At 35.7% G+C, this 11,436-nt stretch overlaps 1 protein-coding gene across 1 annotated transcript; it reads left to right on the forward strand.

The window, feature by feature from the left end:
* The first annotated feature begins 73 nt into the window (after positions 1-73).
* On the forward strand, positions 74-2,518 carry LOC132110090 (transcription cofactor vestigial-like protein 1). Its single transcript, XM_059516680.1, has 4 exons — positions 74-258; positions 1,285-1,487; positions 1,589-1,981; positions 2,185-2,518. Exons 2-4 carry the CDS (start codon positions 1,298-1,300, stop codon positions 2,223-2,225), a joined length of 624 nt encoding a protein of 207 aa, XP_059372663.1. The 5' UTR covers positions 74-258; positions 1,285-1,297; the 3' UTR covers positions 2,226-2,518.
* The last annotated feature ends 8,918 nt before the right edge of the window (positions 2,519-11,436 follow it).

The raw sequence follows: 11,436 nt of genomic DNA on the forward strand, positions 1-11,436 counted from the left end.
TTTTTCAGAGATGACAGTTAAATGGTCTAACTTGTTCAGGCACATTCTACTCGTGCTGGTTAAAGTTCATAGATTAACGCCCCACATTTAAGGGCAAAAAGTGAAGTAGTTTCTTGTTGTCGATGTACAAAGGGAAACGATTAAACTGTAGCGTTTTCAATTCTCGCGCAACAGCGGATATTTCGCCTTTATTTGATCAGTGTAATTGAAGCGTGGCAGCGTCTGATTTAACACTCGAGATTTCACGCCTGTTGCACGGTGAGTAGAAACGGTGGCTGTTTCCATTACAGCAATATTTCATCATTTTAAAATAGCTTTAACAAAAACGTAGAGTTAAGCGTTATGCTGAATTCTATAAATCTGGATACAATCAAGTGCTATAGCTACTAAACCTAGTGATTTACCTGCGTTAACCCACAGTTTGCTGTTCAGAGAGGGGACAGACTGTTTTAATATTCTGCAACCGTGCCAGTATTAAGATTTAATAGATATGTATCTGCATTTTTGTGAATATGTAGACTTCAATTATAACTTCCGATAGACCTAAAAAAAATTAAGAAAACTTTCAGATAGCTAGCTTATATCAATCATCAACCTCAGGTGATTTAACTAAATTATATTACTAAATATTAACTTAAAATGATTTTTATTTTATTTTACATTTATTTTAAATGTAGTTTGCAGACCTGTTACCTGTTATCTATCTATTTATCTATTTATCTAAACAGTATGATAGATAGATAGATAGATAGATAGCAATGCATTTAACACATCAACATTTAATCAACAACATTATAAAATGTGTTTGACATATGATGACATGTTTTGTTCAATGCCATCCACTTTTAATTTATTAAACATATCATATATTTCTCATAAGCTAACAAACTTTGTTTTTTTTTTTTTTTGCTGTGGAAAGTGCAATATTTTGATCTTTAGCAGAATAGCACTTACCAACATAAGTCGTCAACCAATAAATGCATAAAAATTGAATTGGCCTCATGTTGATCTAAATAATACTGTATCTCTTACTGCAGCAAACCTAAATACTTGAGTAATTGATGCTAATATAATATAAATCCACTTAGCAAATATAGAACAGTTGGGTTGTGACATATCCCATGCTTACATAATCTTATTCATCTATACCATTGAAAGAATGCAAATAATGCCATGCATTTGCAATTTCACATTAGATTTAGAAGACAAATAATTAAACACACAATAAGCTGTCACCACGGCAGGATAGATGGATAAATGATACAATGCCTACTGTTTCTGCAGTACCAGATCAGTGATGGAGGAGGGTCTAGGGAACCCTGTGGCTAAGAAGACTAAAGGGGAGTCTGGTAGTGTCCTTCTCACCTACTTCCAAGGAGACATCAATAGCATGGTGGATGAACATTTCTCCCGTGCTCTGAGTCAAGCAAATAAACCAAAGGAGGAAGGCTCCAAAATCAAAAGAAATCATAATGTTGCTCAAACAAGTAACTGTTCCTCTTAAATTTAGCTTTTACATAAAATATGTGACTTTCTAAATGGATTGAAACATTGAATTCCAGTTTTTATTTATTTATTTTATTTTTAGATGGACTTTCAAGTCAATGGGAAGCAGAGTCACATACCAGATTTCAGTCCTTGTTTCCTCCGGAACATCTCCTGCAAGGAACAAGCAGGGAGACTCAATCCCACCATCACATGCCACCAAATCACCCTGCAAACAGTGCTATTCTGTGGTCAGGGGATTCCAGGCAGGGATTGAGTGTTGTTCTGCCCCCCATGATGTACCCCTCGGCTGTATCCTCTGGTGGTTTGATGGTAGCAGAACATCAGTACTCTAATTCAATGTTAAATTTCCTCCACAACGATCACCCTGACGTGGGCACAGTGGTGCGACCCTCCTCCAAACAAAACCTTACATCTGGATGGACCAAGAATCCTGGATTAGGCGATCAGATGACTGATATGAATCTTAATTCAGGTAAATGCCATTATTTTCTACCATTCTATTTTAATCACACCATTTTATTTCTGTGATGGCAAAGCTGAATTTGCCATTACTCTAGTTTTCAGTGTCACATGATCCTTCTTATTCATGTATGCTATTATTCACACTCTTTTTCATTTTATAAGACATTATCCATCTTAAGTATTTTAATTAAGTCACTTGTGATTGCCTTTAAGGTGTACAGGTGACTGAGAAAAAGGATCTTTTTTGGATTTAACAAGGTTATTTGAGATTTAAAAGGAAGAAAAAAAGAAGTCTTTCATCACTTTTTCGTTTAACTGAACAAGTGACTAATGGACCTTGCAATGCTTCACCTGGAGGCGTCTGCACATCCAACCTGTTCAGAAACAAGCTCTTCATGTACCACAGCACACAAGAAGATTGTACAAGAGATTGGCCTCAGGCTCTATGGTTAAAGACGTTTTACACGCACAAAGGAACACACACTAAATCTATGTTTTACATACATACATACATACATACATATATACATATATATATATATATATATATTGTCTGAAAGCTATTTTGTTGCATTTAATTAGTCAGAAAGGCTTCTCTGGGTGTTAATAACTGATCTTGAAAAATATTACAAACATAATACATTGAACATTGTAAATGTACAAAAACAAAGTATAAAGAGGTTTTATATGAGCTTTATTATAATTTAGTAAAGTGCAGATGTTTCATAGTTTGCACAAAACATATTTATTCTCATTTCATTTATGCTTGAATGAGAGCATTATGCAACTTGTCTATGCAGTCATTTGTCAAATTCAACTGCTTTTAAGTGCCAGACAATACTACAGTTTGATTGAATGCACAGCCTTTGATGTCGACAACAAAAGGAATCTTTCTCCTCTCTTTTAAAAATTAAAATTGTATTTATTTTGCTACCCTAAATACAGTTAGTCGCATTTTATTATTGGCATTGTTTTTCCCTGCTATCTTTGATAATCAGAACAGAACTGTAAGACAGGTCACAAACCAGTTGAAAATCACTTTGGTATTGTGTTATTGTATTGTATTTCCAAATGGGATATTACAGTATTTCATTTGTACATTACAGTATTTAAGACAAACTTGATTTAAGTTATTATGACATTGTTGGTCAAGCATGGCATATTAGCTAATGAAAACACTTCAACCCTATTGGGCGACAACAACACTGCACTGCAACTCGCTGTAAAAATACATAAATTATAGCAGCATGATGTGAGGTCTATATGTCTTGGAGCCAATCTTAATCTCACACTATGATGTAAGTATCACTCCACTCCACTCCCCCACCATGAATCCAATTCATGGACGCAGATGGAGGAACAGCCATCTCTCCACACTCCTGCTTGAGGATTACTGATGTCCTTGTACTATATTTAGCTGTTACCCATCTGGTGGCACACATGTCCCTTTCCAAAAAAAAATGACCAAAGCCAAACTCAGACTCACCTCTGGCTAGAAACATTCAGCACAATAATCGATCATCCACATTTTATTGCAGTGGGAGTGGAGGACTAATTCTTTTTCTGAGCACAAAACTTTATAATTACAGAGTATTACTTGATTCTACATCCGAAAAGCAGTACGGAAAATATGTCAAATTTCCCAATATTCAGAAAACAGCAGGCAAAATTAAATGGACACTTTTCTATCCCAAGAGGTCACAGGAGGAGCTGTGAATGGCAGAGAAGTGCCACAACTGACATGTTCATAATCTGTTATTAATCTGTAATTCTAATATAGTCTGCACGCAGTGACACCTCAGAGAATCAACAGGGCACAACTCAATTATCACTGACCTATGGAGGTGTCACCTTTAAATAGGACATATTTAACTTTTGGCTTCATAAAATAGTATTATTTCTAAAACAATACTGCCTGACAGCTGAGACTAAATAGCTTCTGTTAACTATTGTGAGCTGATAACACTGACCTACAAGTATCGGTGGATTCTGCCAGCAGCCCTTGCGTTAATGCTGATATGTCTGTGTTATTAACCTTTTTGTAACTGCAGTTTTCCTCACACAAATACATTTGTAGCCATGGAGTACGATATGACAAGGTGCTGCTGTTTTATGTATGTGATTTATAGTGAGAATCATACTATATTAATTAACAGTATATAACCATGTGGGCTCAACAGGGGATATCATCACAAATGTGGTGGCAAAAATGACATTCTTAAAGGACTGTTTCATAGGTATAGATTTTCCATGGAGTGGATCAAAACTCACAGCCGCACAACCAGTTAAAAAACAGTTACTTTGGATGTTTGATATATGATCACGGCAGGATTGGAAAAAGATTCAAAGAGTGTCCAAATAAAACCAGAAATTTGACTATGAACATTGCATGGCTGTTGTAAGTTAGCAACTTTTGATTACCTGTCAGTTAATTGAGGAATTAAGGCTTGATTGCGATGTGAAATAATGAAAAGCTGGAGGACAGCAGAAAGCTGACAAGAACATCATCAATAAAAGTAAAGAATGACAGTACTGTCCAAAGAGTGAATGGAGAAAAGTTAATGTGAACATTGTGTATAGCCATCCATGTCATCATATCTTTAATACCATATATCTGACAAAATGTAAGTTTGCTTTTGATTCTCAGGATGAAGCACTATCTGGCAGAAGTTGGTGCTTTGAATGATAAATTATATTTCAAGAATGCTTCACATGGTCTGACTTGATAGAGTCTAATGGACAAAAAAAAGGAAAGATTCAGTCATAATTCCAAGAAAAAAAAATTCTATACAGATATTATAAATGGCCAACTATAAAAAATGTATTTTCTGTAATATAACTTTAAGCATAGGCAGTATTTTTTCCCCCCAGCAAAATAAACAATTTGTTGAACCTTAATGCATGGGTAGGGGAGAATGGGAAATGTTATGATACAGTGTGAGTTGTAACATCATCGATTTTTTAAAATGAATTATAGAAATAAAATAATAAATCTGGCTTACAGTTTGATTTGCATCATGTAAATGGTAAACGGCCGAGCTGGCATGATAACCTGAATCTAAAAGTGATTCTGAGCTCGAGTATAAAACATCACTTCATCTATCTCAGTCTTGTTTTAAATGTATAAGTCATTGACTTTAAATTTAAATATGTTAATGTTACTTTAAAAAATCTTAGAATCTTCTTAAAATTTAGTTAAAGTTTAGTTAAAACCTTACTACGCAATTACTACAATAAAACCATTTTATTAAGGGATTTGTGTCTATTGTCTTTTCTTTTTTCTTTCTACACTTCAAAGTCCCGATCTCAACCAAATGTTTTGCCATTCACACTCCAAAGTCCCAGTCTAAGTCAAATGATCCACACTCCGAAATTCCAATCTGAAGTAAAAGACACATAAATCGCTCCAAAGTTCCAATATAAATCCAATTTTTCACAATCCGCACTCCGAAGTCTCACACTGTAAAAATCCCAACTCACAAAAAGTTAGACTAACGATTATATTTTAGTTAACTGGACAATTAAAGGCAAAAATGTTGGCATAACTAGTGAAAAGACGTTGGTTCAACAATCCTTGGACCAACCTAGAATTGATTGTAAATTCAATTTGTAAATTCAAGTTAACAAGCATACAAGTTGGGTTGGAGGTTGGAGCATGCGCACTGTAACGACCATGAAATTGGCGCATTTGCAGTGAAGCGCGCCAACACCTAAAAGACAAAGGAGCCTCACCCTAACTGTGGTGGATACGGTGAATAAGCTAAAGCCCCAAAAAGTCTTATATTGCTCGTTTTGTAACATGTTTTGTGTTAACAATTTAAAAATGTTAAACATAGAACATTTAAAGTATTTAGGACCGGTTGAATGAGATTTTTTTTTTCTGCCTACTCATTTAATTACTTTTTTTTAAGAATGAGTATGGCTAAAGTTACCAATGTGTTGCTGCTGGTTTGAAATAAAACCTGGACCAAAAAATCAAGCATGTAGTAGTTTTTTTTACCTTGTGATGCTGTTTAAAAACACATTTTTAGTCAGCTGAACGTACTTTATTAAGTCAAGTGAAAATAACATTAAAAGTTGAAATTACATAACAAAAGTTATTTTAACTATAAAAACTCAATCAGCTGAACAAAAGATTTTAAGTTGGGAGACATGTGACCTTACTCAGTGAATTGAATTAAATGAACTAATTTGTTTAAAAGTTGAGTAAACTCAAAAAAGCTGTGCAGCAAATCACCTTGTAATTTTAAGTTAAGTCAACTTTTCTTTTTTTTACAGTGCAGGTGGCTTTCACACTTGTCATGTCTGGTTTGATTAAAAATGAACCCTGGTGCGATTGCTCTGTTAGAACGGTTCGTTTGAATAAGTGTGAATGCAGCAAAACAAACTCTGGTTCCATTCAAATGATGTATAAACACAACATGGACCAAATAGTTCTAAACAAACAAAAAACAGGAAGTAATGAAAAGATGCAACATGATTTGACGACGTGGTGGAACCAAAACAAAATGATCAGAGGGCAAACGTGGAGCAATGAAATTATGATGAAATAAAGTGCCTTATATGAGTTCCTTGTAAGTTTGCAGGTGGTGAAAATAAAATTATATGTACACAACACGCAAGAATGAGCGCCCTTAGTCCAGCAGATGGCGTTAGTTGTGTTCAACATAAGGCGTCTAGGCTACGGTTCAAGTGAACCCCGCTGCTCGCTGCTGATGTGAATGCAGTTGTACCAAATCATGCAAGTGAACCGCTGTTAATGACGGATTATTTGTTTCACTCACTTTCCTGTTGCGCTACAAGCAGAGATCTGTAGGCCTATATCTCATCTCATTTTCAGAGCATTTGCTGTACTTTCGTAAGACAGTCATGAGTGACATTATGTACTGAAGTTTTGGGAACAAAACCAATGGTTAAAAAGTATAAATACAAAATTAAAGAAAACTATGCTACACATTTTGCCGCCTTCTCCTGCCTAGTCGTTACTAAGCAACGGGGAAAGCAGCTGCTGGCTTGATGATGCAAACGATCTGCGCTTCAGACCCAAAATTATACAATGTGAACCAGTTCAGCAGGGGAAGGGGGAGCAATTGAACCAAGTGTGAAAACACCCTCAATATGAATCAAAAGATTCGAGAATATATTCAGATTATGCCTGGTAAGCGATAGATTTTTTAAAATTCTAATTAATTACATGATGTGGTGATTAATGAATCTAATTAATCGCACATCAAATTTGGAGAAATTACTCACAAAAGATAATTTGATGTCATTGTTGTGGAATGCATCAAACAGTCATTACAAAAAGTAGGTTCAGCAAGACATATTTTGTTTGATAAAATGTATTACATATAGCCTACTCTTTTGGACCATGTGAGTAAATGATGACAGAATTGTCATTTTTGGTTGGGTGAACTATAGCTAACTCTAATAATTTATTTTATTCATTTTTATTATTATTACTATTAAAATATGAAATTATTTCTTCAATGAAATGATACTCTAAATAATAAACTAAAACTGCCAGTAGTTGGTGGTAAATGTATAGATTGATTCGTTCAAATGGCTGATTCATTCAGGAGTGAAGTAAATTGTTCTTTATGAAAGGTTCATTAGGCTTGAAGCGGGTCATCACCATCAGACTGATAGGTGTGTGTGACATCAAAGTACCACAAGAGCTCCTTGTGCTATCAGCAGCCGAAACTTCAAACACAATGCACAGAGCTGCATAAGAATGCCCCGGGTCCTCCATGTCTTCCCCTTATTACTCATCAGCTGTCACCAACAGAATGTGTGTGGGTATGTACAGAGGAAGAACATTTGCATGTACAAAGTTTGCAGCTATCTATTGAGATGGCTCACAAAATTGAATTGTCGACACGGGGTCAGAGCAAAGATCCAGAGTGGCACGTGCTGCGGCGAATGAGGATAACCTCCTTAAGGTTTAGGGAAGTTTCCCATGTTAGAGGTAACAGTAGTGCTGAGCATCTTGCAGAGCGAATTATCAGGGGCACACGACAAACTGCGGAAATGAGGAGAGGTTCAGAAATGGAGTTTCAGGCAGCAAAAGAATATGCCCAGTACAACAATGTCAATTACTCACCTTGTGGACTTGTGGTTCACCCACAGGCTCCATGGCTAGGGGCCTCACCGGATGGCCTTGTTTATGATCCCAATGCAACACCTGCTTACGGTTTGGTTGAAATTAAATGTCCAAATGGTAAAAGTTACATTGACTGCAAGTACTTACACATGTCAAATGGTGCTTTTAAACTAAAGAAAAGCCATGCCTATTTTTGGCAAATACAAGGCCAGCTTTTAATTACTGGACTTCAGTGGTGTGACCTTTTTGTCTGGGCAGAGGAGGATTTCTTTGTGCAGCGACTGCACTCAGACAAAGAAGTTCAAGAAACAATCAGGCAGAAGTGTGATCATTTCTACTTCAGCATTTACATGCCAAAGTATCTCTCAATGAGACGATCACAACTGATTGGCAGGTAAAGAAATCATAATCTGATTCATTATGTATTTTATTAGGACTATGAATTTGAGTTCTAATTTACGTTACATTTCCTACTCTTACCTACAGTGTATATATATTTCGCCTGGAACTGCTTGATAAATGATGTGATCTGAGAAAATGTGTCTTCAAGCTTGTTGCTTTACTTATTCAACTGTTTTTTTTTTGTTTTGTTTTTTTATGTCAGATTTATTCATGGACTTTATACAATATGGCATCATTTTACAATAAAAATCATTAATTTATAATGTTGTGTGAGATTGCATCTGTTGTCACTGTATGAGAATTTATTCAGAGATAATGATTAATAATTACATTTAAAAGTTGTAGGTTTCTGTAATTTAAACTTGTCAGCACTACTTGGCCCATGCTGTGACAAGATGTTTATTTTGATAATTGCTAAGCAGGCAAGACACAGCAAAAATTTCATTGATGCTTCCAGCAATTGACAAAGGAATAACCGAATAAAAAAGTTTATTCTCCTTTACCCTTCGGATGACTCGCTCAACGTGCACTCTTACACGAGCAATTTTCTGTGTTTGGAGGACACTGGGTGCTGGCATCTGGCTTTTTTTGTTGAGAAAAGGTGGACAGTACACTTTAGACTTCACACAGTCAGTGATCAGGAAACCTTTATCAACCATCACGGCCATGTCATCAGTTAAAAGGTCAGCCAACCCTGACCGCCTAAAGAGTTCTTTATCACTTATTGACCCCTCTTTGAGTGAAGAGATGAAGGTCACTGGACCATGAGGGGCGATCCCGATAAGTCCTTTCATTGTACAGTGAGATTTGTACTTAGAAAACATCTCACTTTGGAGGAGAGGCGAGGATGGCGTCTGGCACTTGAGCTCTGTACAGTCAACAATTATCTGAGTATCGGAGAAGTCTTTGAAATCATCAGGAAGGCGAGCTTTAACGTCTTCAGGCTCAATCCAGATGGCCACCGAGCCCAAGAGTGTGTACAGGTAGTTGGTCCACGAACAGATAATGCGGCTTACAGTAGAGATGTGAATGTTGAAACGGTTTGCCAAGTCCTGCTCCTTTAAACCAATGGACAAGTACATTAGGAAAAGGACTAGCTCATCATGGTGCGAATGAGAACATTTTATTGGTCGATGCCCGACCAATGAACAACGCCAATTGTTTTCACTGAATATCCTTAGCTTTGACAGGATTTTAAGACACTGCATTCATTTTGCCATTCAGGTATTATCTGGTAGACAAATAATGCAACATATTTTATATGTATATCCCACTGCATATCACTGTACCAGAGTTGCAATATAATGCTGTTTTTATTATTTTTATGTTTTGTAAAAATAGTTTAACATCTTCATTGGGTTAAATCCCTAATTTTCTTGTCAGTAATGAATCTTTTTAAATGCAACATTATTATTATTATAATTTTTTTTAAAATAAAAATCGAGTGTTTAATAATGTCTAAATGTACATTAAACAGCAAAACCTAAAAAATAAGCACTTATGACCAGAAATACTGTTTTGAGCAACTAGTAGAGCTAAATACATGTATTTATTAAACATCAACAAGGCCATCTAGTGTTTAAGCAATGGAATTGCATATGAATATTATCTTTCTGGCCACCAAATGCCTCTAATTTAAAGCGTGCCTCTTTGCACTGGAATTTAAACCTAAATACTACAGTTATTGTAGTATAAATTATAACCATATTACAAAATGTTATATTTCAAATGGTCATTCATGGATCATAATTATTGCGCATATTATTTAGTACCATGATCTCTTCAAATGAACTAAACAGGACTGAGTTATCATGTAGTACAGTTATTTTATTGGTTAAAAGTTACACTTAATTGTTTAGTCACATTTAACTGCTAAGGAGGAGTATGAGAACATAATGCTGTTACATTTTCCAGTATAAAATGCTATTGTAACGCAAGTCATTAGTCAACGTAGTTATCCATGCATAATCAATGCACTTTAAGTGTTACAAATTACTAGAAATCGCTGCAAATATAATGAAACTACTGTCTGTCCCAATTAATACATTTCTAGCATTTTGACAAAACGTTTAGTTTAGTACTATTGATAGCTCCATGAACCACGTGACCGCGTGCCGGTGAGATCAAAGCAAAGCAAAGTACAGCGAGTTTACTCTGCAATATGCAGTGGGATATACATATAAAATATGTTGCATTATGTTGCATTTGTCTACTAGATAATACCTGAATGGCAAAATGAATGCAGTGTCTTAAAATCCTGTCAAAGCTAAGGATATTCAGTGAAAACAATTGGCGTTGTTCATTGGTCGGGCATCGACCAATAAAATGTTCTCATTCGCACCAAAGCCCCGCCCCCAGCTCTGCTCTCTCACATCTGCATATACAAGTGCACAAGTGAGTTTTGCAACAGAATACCGCAAAAAGAGTAGCAAAAGTCAGAGCGCTAGGATTTGAACTTGTACTTCCAGATCTGAGAGGTTGTAAGTGCCGACTTGACGTTGTGCAGCGAAACTGAAGTAAAGTGCAAAAGTAAATATGTCGTAAACATGTATGTCATTTTCTTTGTGTGAATGTCATTCTACACATTTGTGACTATTAATCTACAACTTCCAATTCAAAACACGGGTGTTTTGATCATTGTCTGTGTGTGCAAATTGAAAGATTCAGCTTTTCACATCAGAGCTGTGAGTGTAAATTTTAACTTACAAATACAAATATTAATATGACAAGTTCTCACATTCAGATCTTCAACCTCTCGAGTTTAGCTACTGATTTATCCCCATATAAAACTGAGGTAGGCCTACCTACCGAACCGTGATTTTTGTGTACCATTACACCCCTAATGAGAAGAGTATCACATTTTCACTAATGTGATATTGCACTAAGCCTACTTCTCGTGTGATAATTCTTAATTGTGTAATGTAAATATGAGACAATCTCAAACGAGCGTTTTGCCCCAA

The sequence above is a fragment of the Carassius carassius genome, chromosome 29, assembly GCF_963082965.1.
Source record: "Carassius carassius chromosome 29, fCarCar2.1, whole genome shotgun sequence".
Taxonomy (NCBI): Eukaryota; Metazoa; Chordata; class Actinopteri; order Cypriniformes; family Cyprinidae; genus Carassius; species Carassius carassius.